Below are 21,352 nucleotides of genomic sequence, written 5' to 3' on the forward strand. Positions count from 1 at the left end.
CCGTGACCCGCATCACAATGCAAACGCAGCGAACGACAACTTTAATTGATTTGTCTATCCTTTTTATTTTTTAGTGTCGTTGACGTGGCCAGTTGTAACCACGTTAGGATATAAAAAGAATTAATTAGTATATTAAAATAGCTGATGATTTGTTGAATGTTTATTTCCTGCTGTGGACATTTTAAAAGTAAGTTACATCTTACAAACTATAGGTAGCGATAGGATACCCAACGCTCCGAAGACCAATAGCAGTCAGTAGAGGAAATTTCTATCAACATTTTACCTGTTTATTCAGTGGTATTTTTATTTAAGGTCTACAACGGTGGTAGGGGCCCGCAACAACATCAGTTGCAGGAATGGGCTGGCTCACTTAGTGCAATACCACAACCACACAGAAGACAGGTGTGAAGTGGAAGCAATTTCGCATTTCGTTTGATGAGGGCGATGAATAATTTTATTCCTCTTTCCCTTCCCATCCCTTCCTTATAAGAAAATATGGGAAGGGGCGATGGATTTGACGGAGGATGGGACGCGTAGGAAAGGGAAAAACAGGGGACAGGACATTTGGGCGAATCTAGTAGCCATTTGCTCGCTTGCCATCTTATAATATAATAAAATATTTACCTTATTTATATTTATTTATTATTTTAAATATGTAAGAGGTGATGCAATCAAATACATAAATCGAATTACTTCAACATACAACTATATAATCTCAAAACCGGTAGTTATAGTGCACATAAGAGGCGCCGGAAATCGATTATAAAAAAAAAGTTAGATGTGGTGTTAATAGGTCGTTTAAATGAGGAGTCGCGACGGCTGAATGGCCGAATGCCGATCTGGCGCTGAGTTACCGGTGCACAATAACAATAATGTATCCTAATAGATTATTTCCTAACCGCGACCCGCGTGCTCTCACGTACGTAACGATAGCAAAACAATCACTATTAAATAGCGAATACTTTTACTAGTTAGCAATATTCAATATCATTTAGAACCCAATATTTTTTAATTAAAAAAAGAGCATTAAAACATCCATTAGGTTGCAGACTAATAGGACGTACCTATACTACTACGAAAAAATTATTTAAATGAAAATTTAATTATATTAAAAACGTTTCACCCCAAATGAATACTAAAGAACTATTTAACAAATTTGAGGAAGTTCAAAAATTGCAAGTAAAAATAATGACACAATAAAATGTATTAAACCAAATTCGGGTTGTATTTGCACAAATTCTTTCTTTATTATTACTAACAATTTTGAGTCATAGATAATAATAAATCTAAGAATCAATTACTAATGTTGTATTAATCTGTGGTATCGGTGTCCGCGGCGCCTACGTCCGGCCCTCTCTCCCCGGCGTTAACAAATCTCTTTATTATGTTAATACACGATACCCGTGCCTATTGTCTTTAAAACGGAAATTATTTAACATACATTAATCGTCTAGTTCGACAATTTTTCCTTAATTTGTTTCTTAACTTATCTATAAGATATTAATCTTTAGTTGAACTCTATTTCATGTAACTTAGCATTATTAGTTTCTTCGATTCGAAAGCGATGTTTTGAATGTAAATATATGTCGCCTGGGACTCAGTCCGCACTGAATTAAAAAAAAAAAATATTAGCCTATGTGTTCTTCCTGTCTTTGTTCTATATATATGCCATCGAGATCCGTTGAGCCGTTCTGGAGATACCATTCATAATATTAGTAAGCTTACATGTGCTTCAAATGATCGTTTGAAATACCTATTTTTATTCAGCCGATCACCTTATCGTAATAAAAAGAAATAATAGTAAAATTATAAAATTTAATTAATCCATATGTATAATAGTAAAATATGAAGAATAAGAAAGTAAATTACATAATCATTCAACGATTAACTAACGGTAGATTTCGTTCGTTTATATGATTCATAGACCAGTCGTCCTCATTCAGACTTACCATGTAGGTAAGGCTTACCGTGGGTTTCTGAGACCAAAATCTCTGTATAAAATATAACGCTATCCATGTCATACTCTTTGACAAGACAGAGATAACAAAATGTAAAGATTATTGCAGTTAAACCACTTAGTGTGGCTTCGGCCCTTGATAAATCTCTTCGTAAATTTAAGATTTTAAAGGAATTGGAACAACTGTTCTAAAACATATTTCATCTCTCTCATTATTTTTGGATATACTGAGATAACTACAAATGTGCAATGGAAACTCACGATACCATTTCTCGGTGAATCTTATGATGAGATGAGACTAGTAAAAGTGCGCTACAAGGTTCTTCAAATTCTTTTCTTTCCAACATTCAGTCCTGTCTAATTACGGTATATTAGACAGCTATAGATACTCCAAGTTAGTTGCTTCTTCGACTATCTTCACTTATATACAACAAATTAAATAATAATAAGGTCAAGCTGACACAACAGGAAACTAATCAATAAATAATAAATTAATTAGCGCCAAAAGTTATTGTTATAACTGATTAGACCATCAACAATATGTCGGCCCGCGACCAGCGATGGCGCGAACCTTCTCAAAATGGCGGACAATTACCAGACGGCTGCGTTCCGAATACGATCACAAATCGATTGTATGCAAAAACAAAACAATATGTGCATTAGTTGATTGGTGTCGCGAATGTGCTGCATGTAAATCGCATCATTATATAACGATTAATAATCAATTTTTCAAGAAACAATTTAAGCGCTAACGGATATCAGACTTTTAATGGGTTCCATGACGGGAATGAAGTCGCGTCATCCTGCCTCTACGCATGCATAACTCTTTGTTCGTTTCCCGCTATGTCAAAAGGAAAATCCGCACTAAAATGTGACAGCCAAAGTATTCATTTCAGAAATTAATCGCATGAAGTGTTGGTATAGATACGCTAGTTTTTTCCTTCATAACGCACAATTGTAATCTATTCATTACCTTCATCGTTGTACGTGGGAGGTCTGAGCGGAATACTGAAATATAACTCACATTCATATTATCGCATGTTTCTTATCTACAAGAATCTTTGGTAATCCAACGCTCAGATTCCAATAAGTACATACGAAAGGTCTAACGATGGATTTATAAATCTGAGGACCCAGAAGAAAATTTGAGAAAAAGTGTTCGCAGCGTCATCGACAAAATTAGTATCAGATTTGTCGAGTAGAATACAACGACAAATCTAATACTAATTTAGTTAATAAAGTTACGAATACTTTCTCGCAAATTGTCGTGCTAGGCCTCTGTTCCTTAAGTTTAAGGTGTATTTCATTTCAATCCAATGTCGAATTTAATAACGTCAAATTCCATACATGGTGTCCATTAGGCTATTTCACTTTTTCGGTTATTTTGTCAAAAATTATAAGATAAAGTGAAGTGATATAATTTAATAAGAGTAGCTCATAACACTTTAGTTATGTGAGAAAAGGTGTTTTACTGGAAATAATTTGGATTTTACGAGTTTAGTGACAAATATGCAGTTTATTTAAGATACCTAGATACTTTCTTGATGATTTTGCAATCACACAAAGAAGTCACATTTGATCGGTATGTAATTAATAAGCCATCCAAAGCATGTATTGATTTAAGCTGTTATGAACTATAAAACTGATCATTGACGATCATCGCAGCACGCGGTGAATATTAATACATAATATCGTTATACGACATAGGGATGCTTCTCGGTCACTAGAAATAGGACGAACATAACGTCAAAGTTAGAATGTTATTTAAACTTTGTTTACTTGTCTAACAGCCAAAGTGATTCTTGGCCTACGACACAAGAGCGCTATAGTTGCCTGTTTTGCTTTGATCTAGACTCACGGCATCCTAGATGATCAAACTTCAGCGAGGTATTATTATAAACTAATTAAAAACTGTTACACTCACATATAGCAAGTGCGGTGTTGACGCAGATTAATTTCGCTCCCATCGGAGGTCCTTATCAGTGAGTTATTCCTGGACAGAATTAACTAACTTAATGCCTGGTTTACATCATGCCAGTACAGTAGGCCAGTAGTGCTGGGCATGGACAGTATGGGCTCACTAATGTCAGTTAGAGTTTACATTATGTCAGTTGTATGCTAACGCTGTTTTGAGCGATACTGTCCTACTGCACTGGCATGATGTAATCCAGGCATAATGTCTGTCATAAAGGTCAGAAACACTAAATATGACCCGCTGTTGACTACATAATAATATATGATAATAATATATTTATTTGCATACATTACAATGTCAACTAGTATCTTTACTAAGCTGTGACAACCCTGTGACTAAGGTAGATAGTTCCTAGAAGTTATACAAGGAAGAGAAAAAACCAGGTGTTGAATTAAAAGGCAATGATGTTACCAAGAACACATTACCCGGGTACCAGAAAACTAATTCAATTTTAACGAGATAAACTTCAATTGAATTACAAATATACAGAACGTTGAATTACGACAAAGTCCTGCATACGAACATGTTTTTAGTCAATCTTACTAATATTATAAATGCTAATGTTTGATTAAATTGATGGATGGATTTATGTTACAAGGTATCTCCAGAACGGTGCATGGATCTTGCTGAAATTTAGCATAGATGTATATCATAGTCTGGAAGAACACACATATTCTACTAAAAAAGTATTTTTTTATTCCGCACGGCCGTAGTCGCGGTCGACATCTAGTTTTTATAAAATATAATTCACAAATTACTTGATAGTATGTAGTTTTCTTTAACGCTTTTGATATATAGAGATCAAACAAATTTGTCAAATAATTTGACAGAAAATTATGATTAGTTGTAACATATTTCATCTATAAATTCTAAATTACACAATTATGTTAATTGATATTTAACGATAAATAAAACATGTAAGAAGAAAATAGTCAATTTAATCCACAAAGTTCGTAGAAAAATCAAGGTGCCTACTAATAAATATATACTAAGAATTTGAAACATACGTGATAAAACATTTTTCTCAGTTCGACGTAAGTACAATCATTGAAGTAGTTATTGGTGTAAGTACCATAGACACATCCCGGAGTTAATGTTTAACCACCCATTGTGTACTCTACCGCGAAATAAATCTATTGTCTTTTTCAAGGAAACATCTCAAAGTGATCTATCATAAGAAAAATCGTACTTACCGCTTTGAAATAAAGGTTCAAATACGTTGATGTCAGACAGCACCTAATGACTAATTGGATTTCTGTATTGTATCAGTGTTACATTCTTGACCATAGAGAATTAAGAACGACTTAATGCCATCACTAAGATTGCATGTATTGTACAAATTTCTTTTTACGAATATTTTTATTGAAAAAAAAATCATATAATTTTGAAATGTAGGAACATGAATTTAACAATACAATATCCCTAGCGTATGGCCTAATAGAGCGTCGCGTCGGTGGCTCAAGGGTTAAGCACTTGACTCACAAACTTGGGTTCGAATCCCGCCATGTACCAATGTGGTTTTTCGATTTTCAATTTACATATGTACATTTATCCGACGTTCTTACGGTGAAGGAAAACATCGGGATGCAACCTGCACATATATGAGAAGAAATTCAATGATATGTATGAAATCAACCAACTCGCACTTGGCCAACGTGGTTGACTATGGCCTAGTCACCCCTAACTTGAGGTAGGCTCCGAGCCCCTCAGTGAGGACGAATAGTGAGCTGATGATTATGATATCCCTAGCAAGGGTATAGAACCTACTCTAAAGTTGATTATGAAGAATTCTTTAATATGTACTTATGTAGTTAAAATTACTAAAACATTGCAACCTTACTTTAGACTTTGATATCAACACATTTTTACAACAATGTATAGATTATCTCCAATGGTGGTCTATCATCAAATAAAATAAACATAAAAACGCTAAAATATCGATTAGCATCAATTAAAACTAGTTCAATTTCATCGACATGACTGGCCATATACCAAGACAATACAATTTACTGACGCGCTAAATTACCAAACAAACGATCATACACGACTTAGATATTATCTGGTCGTAAAAAAAACAAAGACTAATAAATAATAAAGTGGAAAGTGACAAAACAATATGTAAATATCATTATTTGGCGGACGTGCAGCGTCATCGAACCAATTTGTTGTTTAGACTCCGGGCCGACATGTTTGGATGGTGCTCACATAGCACAGGGAAACCAACAAGTAGTTATTATATTTTAAATGTTTTATTTACTGTCACACACAAATTTGTTTAATGACTACTTAAACAATAATTTAGTGTAGATTTCCCGTTGTAATTCTTCACTAAGGGCGGCTATGTCCCTAAGTAAAATTAACTGGTCGACAATAAATTCGTGGTAATTAAATGAAACAACCCATAATCCCGAGTGAATTTACTCATATGACCCAACGATATAATTTAAATATTCAACAAAACCTACCTGACATAAAATGTGTGCATCACACACAATAACCACAAACTAAATCAAGCAAAGCAAAAGATTATAGAACTAGTAAATGAAATTAGCGTCACATACGTACTAGCTCACGCCCGCAACTCCATCCGCGCGGGATTAAAAAAACGTCATTAATAGCTTATATGTTCTTCCAGACTATGTTCTACATCTATGCCAAATTAGTAAGATCCGTTGAGCCGTTCCGGAGATACCTTTAAACAAACATCCATGCATCTAAACGCTATTATAATATTAATAAGAAGTAAGATAATTTGGCTCGTCAGTTTTCACTTTCCGTCGTGCATTTTGAAATTGGAACGCTCCAGTCATAGACAATAATGATGGTATCGTTAGCCGTTTAGCATAGTACAAGGCAAGTTTGGCAACGCGGCTCAAAGTAGTCGCCCGTATAAATGCTGTGCATTTAAAGCTGCATTCACAAGACAGTCACTGTAATGTGATATGTATTTTTTATACGATGTTGCGACACGTTCATTGATATTAAAGTCTATTACAACTAAACTAATACCTACATCATCTCAACTATACATCCCAACTGAGGGGTGTAAGCCTACACTAAATTAAGGGTGACTAGGTCTTAGTCAACCACGCTGGTCCACACACACATACATTTTTGAATTCCTTCACCGATATATCGATGACTCGTACAAATAAGGACCAATGTGCAAATTGACAAGTTTTCAGGAGAAGCTCTCAAAATTTTAAACCATATAGGAAAATAGGCCGTATGGGCCCTCTTACTTCAGAAAAAATAACAATATTTACATCTCTAAATGTGTATCTAAGTGCATGTTGTTAACTAAACTAAGAGGTAGCTTTTAACACAAAAAAGTAAAAATCATGAATTTGTTACTTTGGCCCTTATACATAGGAGTCATAGGACCCATCGATATGCAGGTTGCATCATGACGTTTTCTCGGATAAATGTATATAATATTATAAATGAAATTAATAATTCAATAACACGAACGTATTGATTATAGTCCTGTCCGTTCAAGCGCTTAATAGATTCATCATCAGCTCACTATACGTCCCCACCGAGGGGCTCGGAGCCTACCCCAAGTTAGGGGTGACTAGGCCATAGTCAACCACGCTGGCCAAGTGCGGGTTGGTTGACTTCACACATATCATTGAATTTCTTCTCAGATATGTGCAGGTTGCATCACGATGTTTTCCTTCACCGTAAGAACGTCGGATGAATGTACATATGTAAATCGAAAATCGAAAAACACATTGGTACATGGCGGGATTCGAACCCAGGACCTGCAGATTGCAAGTCAAGTGCTTAAACTCCTGAGCCACCGACGCTCTTAATAGATTACTTGCAAACAATCTATATATACATACGTCTGTAAAACAAGTGTATAAACATAAAACTATAAAATATAAATATTTCAAATTACAACGTACCTGTCACATATTGGCGCTTCTACTTCTTTCCATTTATCTTGTCTATTCTTTCAACAGTTTTTCTTAAATCATAAATCTGGGCAACTTTAGTTCTACTTCTGAAACATGCTCACGCCACCTATACCTATTGATGAAACGTTGTGTAGTTTAGATATATATAGACTATGCAACGTAATATCTGTAAAATTAACGACGTGTTTTTTCATATAATAAGTTTTCAGATGCACTATTCTCACGACAATGAAACTAAACTCGAAGTAAAACTCAGCTAAACTGTTTTATTACCATGTCATATTATATAACCTAAAGGTATTGAAAAAAGGAAATATTCTAATACATGGTCTTTACAAAGATGGTAATAACCGAAAAGAAAAATAACTGAAAATGTTGGTTACTGAATTTAAATAAAATTCTAAACTGCTACCGCCATCTGGTGGTGAGTAGTCTCAAATAAATCTATTTTTAAAATGCAACCTTGTCTATGGTATTTGGCACGGCCACTTGAGTGAAGTTCAATTTTGACAGTTGTAATGTAACAGTGCTCATCCTATTTTTTATATCTCCTTGCATTTTGATACAAAATATTAGTAATTCGCGAAGTGGTATTACGTGAACAAGATGAAAATACGATCCCACGCACTTCGGGAACGGTGGAATGCGGTTCGCTAGCGTCGGTGAGTGTTAGAAAACTACGCGTAATATCCTTATTTTTAACTGATTAAAAAAAACTGTAGTCAATTGGCTGTTAACCTTTTAACTAAAGGCGAGAGACGCGTAATTTGACGCTGTGCCGTGTATAATTTTATTAGGATTCGCATCGCGACTGAATACATTACTCCCAGCTCATTCCGAAGTTTTCGGCATTCTGCATCATTAATACACCAAAACTGTCGTTACTTATCGTACGTAATTGTTTCGTTATCTCTATTAGTACAAAATTCACTGTTAAACCTTTGATTGGCTTTAAACTGCTTGATAATATATTAACTGACTTAGCACAGTTATCATTTTTATAGAATTTAATCAGGTATTTTGGTGATTGTGATCTTGTATTATTGTTGTGTAACATAATTTTTAACGCGGATGTTAGTCGGTTTTCATTTTCTTGTTTTCAAACTGGCCATTTAGAAGTACAAGAAATAGGTCTGACAATTTTAAATATTACCACCGCTGTGATATAGATGGTGAACATAGCATTATAATTACTATTAAAAAAGATTCAAATACATGCTATATTGTTAACAAATAAGGAAGGATTGGAATGTAAGTAACATTTAAATTTGTTGCATGATTTAATTTTGACATTAATATTTATTTTTAATAAAAATCTTTAATGTTCAAACTCAATCACTAATAAGTTCAAATAAACCAGTTTCTGTATATTTGGCAGACTCTTAAAAATAGAAGAGTGTTGATATTATTATGTGAACTTGATATTTCCAGTTCCATTTAAAAATTATGTTTAAATGATAAATATTTTATAGTTTCAATTCAAACTCTTATATAAATGGTGTTCAAGAGTAACCTTTGGCTTATGTTTAGATGTTTCAAGAAATTAAAATCTTACCATCTGTATAAGAACACATTGTCGTCTCTTTCATTCTCCTTGAAAAAAACAGGGATGGCAATATGTACTATGCAGATATTTTGCTTATGTGAGATTTCACAGTTTGAATTGTTTTATCTTAATTACAGAAATTGTTAAAAAAAATCACTGAATACCATTAAGATTACTGCCAAATAGACCCTATAAGCTCTATCTCCATGGATAAGCTGAGATTATGGCATTTTTCAACCAGTCTTGATACACTTGTATCAAGACTGGTAAAATATATTAAAAACTTTTTGGTAAATTTATCTTACTATAATTGATATATGTTAATCATACATTGTGCTAGTTTTATTTGTTTAATATGGTATACTTGCAAAAGATATTCAACCTTATGTATATATCAACAAAACTCAAATTGTAGTTTTGATTGCCATAATATTCTACTAGAGCTCTTAAACGTCAATTTTAAGAGCAAAGTTAAGGGCAGTCCCACACTAGGGTGTATCATTTCTTTTCAATAGTTATATGAAAAACTAGCTTTTACCCGCGACTCCGTCCGCGCGGAATAAAAAATAGAAAACGGGGTAAAAATTATCCTATGTCCGTTTCTTGGTTCTAAGCTACCTGCCCACCAATTTTCAGTCAAATCGATTCAGCCGTTCTTGAGTTATAAATAGTGTAACTAACACGACTTTCTTTTATATATATAGTTAAGTTATTCACTTAGTCAGACACTTAGGTAGACGAACCATCCTGTAGATCGAGATCGTATCGTTTTACAGAATTTTGTGTGCTATGAAATAAAATTGTTACCCGCAAATTACGATATGCATATAACCATCATTGATAGTCCAAAATAAGCTCTAAACTAGGAAATTAAATAACTTACGTTATCTTTTATCAATGACAAATCACTATTTATCGAATATTTTTCAGTGTAGTAGAATTTTTTTTACTTACGTGTTTTTTTAAACGTTTTAAATTAAGATAACATTAAAACTAGAAAGAAAATATAACTGGAAATGCGTAACTTACACAAAACAATATTATACTATTTAAGTTAAAACAATATAAAAAAATATATCTGTGTTACCATTATTTAAAAAAACTAGATGTATAAATATAATCGTAACAATATTATCACAAAATCTATTCCACTTGCGTGTTACAAGTGTGTCAGCGGCCTAATTTGTTGCGGACAAATTTAAAAGCATTTATTGCTTGTTGCGAACGAGACACTAAAGCTGTGTTATACATTATACATGTATTATACACTTTCTTAATTTTCTAAATCTATTCTTAAAAATCTACAACAAAATTTAATAAATGCCGTAAGAGTTTGTGATTGGTTATTCATGTCTCTAATTACAACCACAGTCTCTTTTTTTTATCTTTTAGTGACAAAAAAGAGAAAAACAGTGATAAATAGAGTGTTTACAGAAAAAAGAACTTTATTTTTTTTATTGCATCAAAATTAAAATAAATCGAACATTTAATGAATTTAAAAAAACCGTTTTTATGATTGACCTTAAAAATTTTAATGATACAAATATTGAAATGAATAAAAAAGACCTAAGCCGGATTTTTGACTAGATTCACTGAGCGGCGTGGTGAATACATCTAAGCTGGTAATTGCCTAATTTACACAATTTATTATAGCGCATAATAAACTGAAATAGACTAGGCCTAAAAATATGATATATTAACAACCAAAGTTTGTTTTGGCCGTTAAAAAGAAAAAAGTAAAGCTCGCGAGATTTAAGCTATGTTGACTATACTTTTCGTTATATTGGTATTTAAAGTAGAATATGATTTCATAATAATACTAGCAATCGCCCGCGACTCGGACCGTGCGGAATTAAAAAAAAACTTTATTAAAAGCCTATGTGTTCCTATTAGATTATGTTTTACATCTATGTCAAATTTCATCAAAATCTGTTGAGCCGCCCAGAGATACCTTCAAACATCCATCCATTCAAGTATTTATAATTTAATAAGTAAGATTATTTCAGATCCACTTACATTCTTTAACTTAACGTGTGATTAGCTACAGTTGTAGCATTGTAAAAATTTAATTGATACTTAAAACATTTTCATGTCAATTTGATGGACACCGCCTAAATAAATTTTAAGAAGCAAAATTATGCTAAGTTAATGTTAAGAATGTATGTAATAGACGAATTTCTTTTTGTAATTTTAACCATTACCACTGTCGGGTGTACCATTCTCTCAAAAGCCGCCAACGTATCTGTAGTTCCTCTGTTATTGCGGATATCCATGGGCGACAAATCCCGGTGTTCCCGCCGCTAGTTTGACCCCTTCTCGTACAAAAAAACACGTACAAAAATTTTAAACATTGTTTTTTTCACTGTCGCCAGTAGAAACCAACTGTATGAATATTGAAGTGTATCCGGCTAGTATCAAATGAAATGAAATGAAGAATGTCTTCTCAAGCATAAAATTTTCCAAATCGCGACAGTTTTTATTTTACTCGTTTATTCGCATATTCTTTGCATTTAATTATAAGTATTTTTGTATGTCAGATGTATATAAAAAAAGCAATTCAGCGAATAGTAAACGTCTTTAGTTAAAACTATTTAATTGCAAATACATCTATATTTAGTAACATAATACGTTACGTTGCCGACCAGTTTTATTATATTCAATGTTATTGAATTAATGATATTAAAGTTTAATTTAAGGATGGTGTCAAGTTTAATCGATTTAGGAGAGGTCTTTGGTTCTTCACTTGGTTTTCATGAAGGGATGAAGGAACGAGCTGTTATTAGCCATATGTCGCCTTCCAGCCGTAGGCCTTCCGCAAAGATCGCCACGAAGGTCGGTCTTGTGATACCCGCATCCAGGATATTCACACAACCTTAAACAGATATTCAGAAGGAGATTCCGAGCATTGATCTTTCCATATATACCCTCTCCATTGCTCTTTCTGTGACTTTGAGCCGCAGTGAAGAGCCATGTTTCAGTTCCGTAGGACAATACTGGCAAAACACACAAAAACGTTCTTCCACAGTGGAAGCTAACGGTTAAAATACCATCCTCATTAAAGAAATAATATTTTATATACATTTTAGCAATTCACTTTATATGTCAGCAGTTTGTCCGTATATGTCAGTGGATTTTGTATTATTCTTGATAAAAAAAATAATATAGATAGCGCATGTTTTAAATTATGAGAACATTTTAATGTTATTGATGCATTTATGTATGTCATTTTACGGAATGCAAGCGAAAATTTTAATTTGTTTTGACGCTTTTTTTTGTAATAAATACTATTTTAGAAGGTGGCAAATGAGCAAGCCGTCACTGATTGCTAAAAGAGCGATTTTCCGTTAGATATTTGAAGCAAGAAGGTTGCATATGTATTGCCTACTATTTAATAGACAGAGAAGGGGATGTATAGAAAGGAATATCATTTTTAAAGGTCCGCCGGCAAATCCCATGCTTTCGAAGTGGTCTATAATTCGACCTCACTACACTTCTGTGTGGTCATGGTGTTATGCCATGCGAGTGCGCCGGCAGCGTTCGCTGCAGCGGACTCTGCTACTGTTAAATAAATATTTAAAAATTTAAATAATAAGAAATATGAATAATGCGGGTGAATTGAGGTTACTTCTTCTTAAAGTCGAAATGTTTAATAAAATAAAACGCCTCGTTTTATCATATTTTTTTTTTCGAAAAATACTGAACCAAAAGATATTCTTTTAGACCAAAGAAGTCATTTCTGTTGGCACGTTATGACTTTGTGTCTTCAGTCTTAGATGATTCCAATATTAACGATTGGCCACAAAAACTCATTTTATAATTTATTTTAACTAATGGACTTATTTTTATCGAATTCTAGTATTAACTTTTTGCAATCCAAGCATACAACAAAACAGGATGGCCTTAATATAATGTTAACATTTAGAAATAACAGGTTTAGATACAGGCAAGTTATAAAATTTACATGTTCTGTCTAGAAAGAAAAAAAAAGCTTACCACGTACTTGAACTTGATTTTATGTTAGATAGAAATAACAATATTTTGTCTATGTTAAAAACATAGACAATATTTTCCACGAAGTTTCGATAGTTTGCAATTTTGTGCATCTATGACATTTCTTTACCACGTCGCAAGATATCTTACTTGTTATGTTACTATTATTTATTTATTATTTATAATTATAAATGCGAAAGTTTAGAAGAATGGATGGACGTTTGTTATTGAGCATCTCTAGAACGGCAAAACGGATCTCGCTTAAATTTGGCATAGATATAGATCATAGTCTGGAAGAACACATAAGCTACTAATTAATTTAATTTCCCGCCAAAGGAGTCGCGGGCTGTACAAAGTTTAAAGTGAGCGTGTTCAAACTAAGGCTTATAGAACCCGTAAGCACGTACAATTTTCTAAGAAGGTAAACTATAGAGCATACAATAATACAAGAGCCAAAATCCTCTGAGGTTCAATTTCCATTTAGCTAATCACGCGTTTAGTATTTTTACTGGCGTTTCCGCTACTGCTGTACCAAATTAACAGTTAAGAGGGGGAGTAAGATGTTATTTAGTATTAGACCGGTCTAAATCATGTTTAAATACAGTTCAGTTTGATAGAGCTGTGACAAAAACTAAATGGAAACGTCCAGCGAACGCTGACTAATAGGCGAATCGGAATGTCGCCTGCCGAATTTCAAATGTCGATCTTCTAATAAAATTAAGTGTTTCAAGTAAAATCTCGTTATTTTTGATGTGATGTGATGATTGTTTTAGCGTATTTGTAGCCAGAAAAGTACTTAAATATAACTACAAAAACCATCTATGACAAGGGGGTTAAGTCACAAATATGTTTGCCCAATGAGTGACATCTATGTAAATGTTACTATAGAATTCACATTAATACATATTATCGTCTCTGTTTTGTGAACGAGAACGAAAATGATAACAGCATATATCAATACAAGTGTCACGGCAGTGAAATTATACGGTTATAATTAAATAATTTTTAGGTTTTAACAGTATGATCTAGGTCGTCTATTACATTGCATTATTGACAGTGATAAATTTAGAGTCGCAAAGAGGCACCTTTCCAGTTAATTAGGATTATATCAAATTAAAGCCGGTCTTCAAAACTTGTTAAATTATCTTAATACTAACTGTCGTCGGCGACTACGTCCGCGCGGAATTAAAAAAAATATTAGTAGCCTATGTGTTCTTCCATAATATTCTCTAAATTTATGCCAAATTTCATCTAGATCTGTTGAGCTGTTCCGGAGATACCTTCAAACAAACATCCATTCATCCATCCAAACATTCACAATTATAAAATTAGTAAGAAGCAAGATATAATTAAGGTCGCATCACACTATCAAACTGTTGTAAATTATTTGTGCGTGTAAAAATTGTCTAACCTCAAATATTCATATAGTTAACTTCATAGATAATAATATTATTAAACGAAAGCTTTAGTAAGTAACAATTGGTACACTTTAAGTTGTTATGTATATTAGATATGTAAACATATGGTGAACTGCGCAGTGCCGGGATAAACATTCCATGTTTAATGGCACTAAGTCACACAACTGAGCAAAAAATCTGTAAATTTTGTTGATTAATAAATAAAATAAATAAATAACTTATATTTATTTGAAAATGATTATTTATTCATTTGAAATGGTGAATAGCTACCATAGAAGTTGAGTACCGTTCAAAATTTAGAATCTCTGCTTACCTATTTATCAATATTTTTGTATATTTCTGGTTAATAATGTTTGTTTAACATGCGAATGGTTATCCTATGCGTACTTTTTTATTTTACATATAATTTTAGACTGGCTAGAGATATTATTTAAAGATATCTAAAATCTAAGTGTTATACGCTTGGGTATATAGATGTGGTTTTATATAAAATACTAACTGTCGTTCGGACCTTGGGAAAGCAATCCGGTTTTAATTTTATAGCGCCGGCTAACATTAAGACGTTATACATAGCTGATTAGTGTTTTAGTTAATTATTATTGAATTTACACTTATATGCTAAAGTTAGTTACCTTGAATAAACGTAAACTATTTTGCTAACAAGGATTTCATAATAATTTGTATCACATATTTTCAATTTAACCGATTTTAAAGAAACGTTGTTTAACCTGTCTAATTGAAATTGTTACGAAATTGTATAATGTTTAAGAACTCGCAAAGTTAAGGCAGAATCGAAATCTTTTTCTAAATTAACTCCTCGCGCCGTTGTTTGAAATTATTTGCATAACATGTAAATAATAACGGTTAATAGGTAATTTAACTTTTTAAAATAGTTCAAGCCTGGCGGCGATATTATTATCACATGGTGAGGATCTAAAATTAGCTTATGTTAATTTAGAATAAGCTTGCTACTAGAAGCGTAAGAATTGATAAGTTGAATAAGACAACTGTCGTAACACTAGTGTGAAATTCGTGAGAGATATGCCAGGATCGCACCAAATGGAAGTCTGTATCTCTGCCTATACCTTTAAGCTTGAGTTGTGTAGTAATAACATATGTATATAACATTATTGTTATCGTTGTTTATACAAATAGAAAGAGAGGTACGGCCTTTAGCTGCCTGTATGTGTGTTGCAGAGTGATATGTCTACGAGGAGCGGTGCGAGCGCGATCCGAGCGCGCCGCGGCCACAAGGAGCGCTCCAAGAATTTTACCGAGCTGGAGAAGCGCACCGTGCTCGAACTGATCGCGCGCCACCGCGACGTACTGCGCCAGGGCCGCTCCAACAACGCCACAAACCGCAGCAAACAGGTACACACAAACGCCAAGTTCCATCGAAAACTTCAAAGCTGCTATTAATTCCCAATCGATACCTTGACAATAAATGTTCTAATGAAAATAAAATGAAATTTAAATCAATAGATTAAATCAGTTATGTATTGCGTTTAAGTTCAGATTCCCATTAATCATACATTCAGTTTTATCGACCTATTTCCGTGTGCGGGTATTTTAAATTGTATCGCTTTGACATAAAAAAATGTAAAATCTTTAGATTTTACATTTTTTTGTTTTTAAACCGAGATAAGTAGTAAGAAATAAGTAAATATGATGAAAATGTTAGTACTTATAAGTAATTTTTTCGAAATCTTCCTTTCATAACTACGCTTAGATTTTCTATATCAACATTCATAAATGAAAATAGCCTAAATTTATTTGTTTCTACGCAAATAAACATCGTTTTTGATCGTTAAAAATCAGTCGCGCGGACTTATGTAAGTTTTAATACATTTGGCTAAGTGAGAAGTCGTTATAGGTACTGGCTTTGCGAGCTTTTAAATTCAACTCTGGTTGAATTTTAGCCTAGATCGATCGCCTGTTGGTATCCTATAAAATGTCAAATTATACAGCGATATGGTTTTATTTTTATTAACTTTTGATGTGTTATATATTCAATTTCGAGACCATAAATAGAAACTTGACTAGTTTTTGAAACTAGATTAGTTTTGCATATGCGTGGGTGTATTTGGTACCCTGTTTCTTGTAGAGTTAAAACCTAAAGGAGCTTTTTTGTGTTAACCTTTGATTTGATAATTATCTAATGAGATTTAATTATTTGTCTAATTTATGAGGGGGAAGTGCACACGGAAATGGAGAAAAATGTTAAAGTTTAGATAAATCTATCTATGCCATCTCACACTTCCAGACAAGATGAAACTCGTGTGAAAACTTTATGTCACTCTTTGGTAAAATCGTGGTACTTTTTGGGCTTAGTATCAAATTCACTCTAAAATTTGTCACCGCAAAGTTCTGATGTTTCATGGAATCTTAGCCTATTCCGATGATAATATTTGTCACTTTAAGCCGGTAATGGTGACTGTTGCAGCTGGTGTGGTCTACGATCTGCGAGGAGGTGAACAAGCGGTGCGGAGGCGAGCGACCGCGCACTCCCGCGCAGGTCAAGATGTGGTACGAGAACTACAAGAAGAAATGCAAAATGCGCGCACACGACACACAGGTTATATTACTACTATCAAGCTGAATCGTGGACTAATTATAAATGCTGTGATAAAGTTCCCTGTAATCATATTATGTGAAAATCTATAGACACATTTTGAATCATTGTGACGATTGAATGAGATTTTCTTTGAATGCTATATTTGGCTGCAAAGAGAAGGAAATGTAGAGATGTAAAAGCTTCCTTTTTAATAAAATTTGATATAAAATATTGTTGTCATACTTGTAAGTACTCCAAGTAATAACTTTTGAGTTATTTTCGTTACAGCAGCCCACTCCCGATGCGTCGTCCGGTATTCTCGACGGAATGTTGTGGCAGAGCATACACCCTCTAGATGTCAAAGGTAATTTCTGTAAAACACAACATCGTCGTGTTCTTACTGTCTTGCTGTGCTTATGGGTGTGCTATTTATAATTTGTGTTGTGTTCGATTCAGATGAGGAGGGTGAGGCCACTACCAGCGTGGAAGGTTCGCACAGCATCAAGGATGACGACTGCATACCCGTTAATGTAAGTCAATTAATATTTCGATTGTTATATTAATCAAGCGTATCTTCACAAAGGCCGGCTCTCTGGTATTGTAGAAGTCCATGGACATCGTTGAACACCTCGGAGTTTCAGCTGCTCGTTTGCCCCCTTTAAAAAAACCTTTAAAAATGTCTCTTTTTGGGTGTAATCATTTTTTTTCTTGTAAGGTCTATTCTAAATACACTTATTAGTAAGGCGTAAATCAGAGATGGAGGTGGCAACAACCCAGACATAAGGAACACCACTTTTGTTTGCATGAAAGTGACGGTATCAGTTAACCACATTTTATAGGTATTATAGACCGAAAAGGATATCTGAACCGGCGGGCATAAGTAAAACTAAATTATGTTAACTCACTAGCGCCCTCCTATCAATGTCAAAAAATGTTTTCTTTGTATTGTAACTGTCATGTCACTATATGGCTGAGTTGGTTTTATATATTCTGACAGAACCAACCGCGATAGCATCGTCTCTATCACCGTTTCAGACTATAGTTATTGTAATCTTGTTTATAGATGTCAAACGGACGACTTTCGAGCACGAACGACAGCGACGATACGATGCCTAACGTCCTCGAACCGCAGGTACAAATCATCCCCCAGTCCTCGCCCACGCCTCCCCCACACAAAACGGGCCCAAACCCAGCCATCAACCCCCTAACCCTCGCACCCCATATACTAGCCAACCCCTTACAAGCTCTGGAGCAAGCCAGGATACAGCAAAATTTCCTGCAGAAATTGAACGAAATGTCAAATACTCCATTAAATTTAAGTCACCTCGACGACGAGAAGAGAAGAAATGGCCACGACAGGAGTCAAGAGAAGACTGATGAGCAAATAAAACACGACTGCGGCAACGCCACGGAAGAAGAGAGACTCTACTTCTCTGCCAAGAGACAGCACGCGATATGGGAACACGAGGCCAAAATGAAAATATTAAACATGGAGCTCAGACAAAAGGAAGAGATATTCTCACTGCAGAAACAACTCTTCCTTATCGAGCTGAGATTGAAAATGGACTTTCTGGAAAAAGCGAGCGGGAAATAGCGACGCTTAAAAGCGCTGGGGTCTCGGCATTCTTTACCCTTTTTAGGGTTGAAGTGATACTTTTTAAGTGACAAAAGTCATATCTGTCACTGCCACTTTTTACAACCGTTGATATTTAAAATATTCATCCAAGGTTGTATGTGGAAGCTCATTTTTAAATAAGATTGTAAGTGGAAACTTTCTAAATACATGTTATCGCCATAGGCGACCAGTGTTGCCACTTAGGAAAAAACTAAATATAATTTTTTATAAAATTGTACTTAATAAGTACAAACTGTGTCAGTTGGCTTGAAAAGTCTTTCATTAAACCGAGATTAAAAATATACTTTTTTTTTTGTACACTTAACATGATTAATTGTGGCAACACTGAATGTATTGATAATATTTTCACAATGTGCCATCATTTGTAGTTACGGATTTACACGCCTTTTGTTTTCATGCTTTTTAACATTAATATAATTTTGTTTGAAGTCTTTCACATTATAAATGCTTAGGACTGATTAATTTTCTAACTTCTGTGTAAGAAAATTAATAATCATATTAGAATTTTTTTAAATATTATTTGGAGAAACAAATGCGTAGGACTTCTCTGTATGTGAAATGTAATTTGTTTTTTTTAATCTTCGCTTTCATAGAGTAATTTGTTATTTTTTTCTTAGGCCGGTCAGGAAATGTTGATGGTATATTTTTGGTACAATTTACTTGTATATTACAGATTATGTAATACTATTTTTGCACCATACTAAAACATTAAAAAGAATTTAGGGATGGTCTTTTTGATACAAGAAAGTATTCTTTATTTATAAAAAAAAAGTATTTATACATTTTTGTGTTTTTTCGCACAAATTGTACCAAATATGGGTTTGAAATGTGATTGATAAGAAAAGATATGATATTTTTGTAATTTTTATTTTGCATAGCTTATTTTTTAACTTTTTTTTAAATAGTTTTAGTGCATAAAATGTGCTTAAGTTTTATTTTCTAGTATTATTTTTATCATATAAAAAAACGGCAGCTGTGCATAATAATATGTAATTTTCAACAACTGCCAAATATTTTGAATTTCTATTGTTATATTTTAGAATGTTTTTTAGTACTTATGTACTTAGAATTTGAGTCCTTTTCGTTGGGGATCTCGGAAAAGTTTTTTTTTTTTCACTAGGATAATAGCAATGTACTGCGCGACACAATATTATCTAGTTTCTTGAACAAAGCCATAAGTTTAACTTAGTTTTAAGTTAAACATTGTTGTGTGATGTATAAATTGTAAGGACACTATTTTAGTAACAACGAAGGCAATTAACAGGTAATAAATAAAAAATTATGGACTTTTATCTTTATTATTTGAAGGAAAAAAATCGCTGTAGTGACAAAATTGCGTTTGATTTATATATCTACTGATATAAGTATTCGTAACGCATTTTTTATTTCTGTAGTCACTTAAATTCCGTCCTTCAACTTGTCTGATATATTTTAGCTTTGGACGGTTTGTTTTGGAAGTTTCCTTACAATATCTACTTCACACAACATGAAAACATTATTCGAGTCAGCGACGTGCCAACAAACCATTGTTATATTAATAAATAAATACAATTTATAGTTATTACATGCATAAGATGTTATTACGAAATAATATACGTAAAAAAATCGTAGAAAATTCGTGAAAAAAATATTCGAAACATTATGATATTAATATTTTAGAGTGATTTAATGTAGAAAATGAAATAAATTTGACGAAACAGTACAAAGAGTTTATTAGAGAAAAGTCATTACCTCATTCAGACAGTGTATTGTAAATAAGTAAAATTAGGATTTTGATATAGTTGTAAAAAAAATTTTTAGATAACCTTTTTATAGGACGTTTATTTTTTGTCGATATTTTGTTACCTTTAATATTTGAAGTTGGGTTGCCAGGAAAACATTTTGCAATTGGCAAAGGAAGTTGAGATTAAAAAATTGATTCACTCGAATTGTTCCTTTTATTTTACATCATTATGGCAACTCTGATAAGTTTTTTCTTTCTTTGATGAAACAATATTGTGATTTAATTTACTAAGATCTCAGTACAGTTATATGAAATTAATATTTTATGGATTATGAAACCTTTTTTTTTTTCTCTAAATTAAAAACAAATTGTACAAATATTGAATTGTGTTTTGTAAGACGGCAGTTTTAATTCGAAACATCGTTTAATTAATCTGATTAAATTGGATATTATTGATTATTGAATAAAGAATTTATTTTCTGTTCCGATGTTTTTTATTTACCAGATTATAAAACCTTAAATAAACAGTGAATAAGTTTATCTTCTAATTTCAAGCTGGCCTTGAAAGTTTTTTTTTACCAACCCGTGGCCCTAACTTAGGGTAGGCTCCAAGCCCCTCAGTGGGGACGT

The 21,352-nt window shown here is 33.2% G+C and overlaps 1 protein-coding gene across 3 annotated transcripts; it reads left to right on the forward strand.

Annotated features, from left to right (window-relative positions):
- The first annotated feature begins 8,362 nt into the window (after positions 1 to 8,362).
- LOC106715221 lies at positions 8,363 to 19,436 on the forward strand. Of its 3 annotated transcripts, none has more exons than XM_014508456.2 (6): positions 8,363 to 8,517; positions 16,007 to 16,180; positions 17,253 to 17,384; positions 17,655 to 17,727; positions 17,820 to 17,893; positions 18,427 to 19,435. In XM_014508456.2, the coding sequence occupies exons 2-6, from the start codon at positions 16,013 to 16,015 to the stop codon at positions 18,955 to 18,957; spliced, it is 978 nt and encodes a 325-aa protein (XP_014363942.1). In that variant the 5' UTR covers positions 8,363 to 8,517; positions 16,007 to 16,012; the 3' UTR covers positions 18,958 to 19,435. The 3 variants fall into 3 exon arrangements, with proteins under 3 accessions (XP_014363942.1, XP_014363940.1, XP_014363941.1); XM_014508454.2 differs by having other exon boundaries at positions 17,652 to 17,727; positions 18,427 to 19,434; XM_014508455.2 differs by lacking the exon at positions 8,363 to 8,517 and adding an exon at positions 8,664 to 8,745 and having other exon boundaries at positions 17,652 to 17,727; positions 18,427 to 19,436.
- The last annotated feature ends 1,916 nt before the right edge of the window (positions 19,437 to 21,352 follow it).

This window comes from Papilio machaon, chromosome 19 (genome assembly GCF_912999745.1).
Source record: "Papilio machaon chromosome 19, ilPapMach1.1, whole genome shotgun sequence".
NCBI classification, from domain to species: Eukaryota; Metazoa; Arthropoda; class Insecta; order Lepidoptera; family Papilionidae; genus Papilio; species Papilio machaon.

Coding starts and splice junctions, on each gene's coding strand:
- LOC106715221 (XM_014508454.2), top strand. CDS start 16,013: ATGTCTACGAGGAGCGGTGCGAGCGCGATCCGAGCGCGCCGCGGCCAC. Junction 17,385..17,651: donor TGCGCGCACACGACACACAG/GTTATATTACTA, acceptor TTTTCGTTACAG/CAGCCCACTCCCGATGCGTC. Junction 17,894..18,426: donor ACGACTGCATACCCGTTAAT/GTAAGTCAATTA, acceptor TCTTGTTTATAG/ATGTCAAACGGACGACTTTC.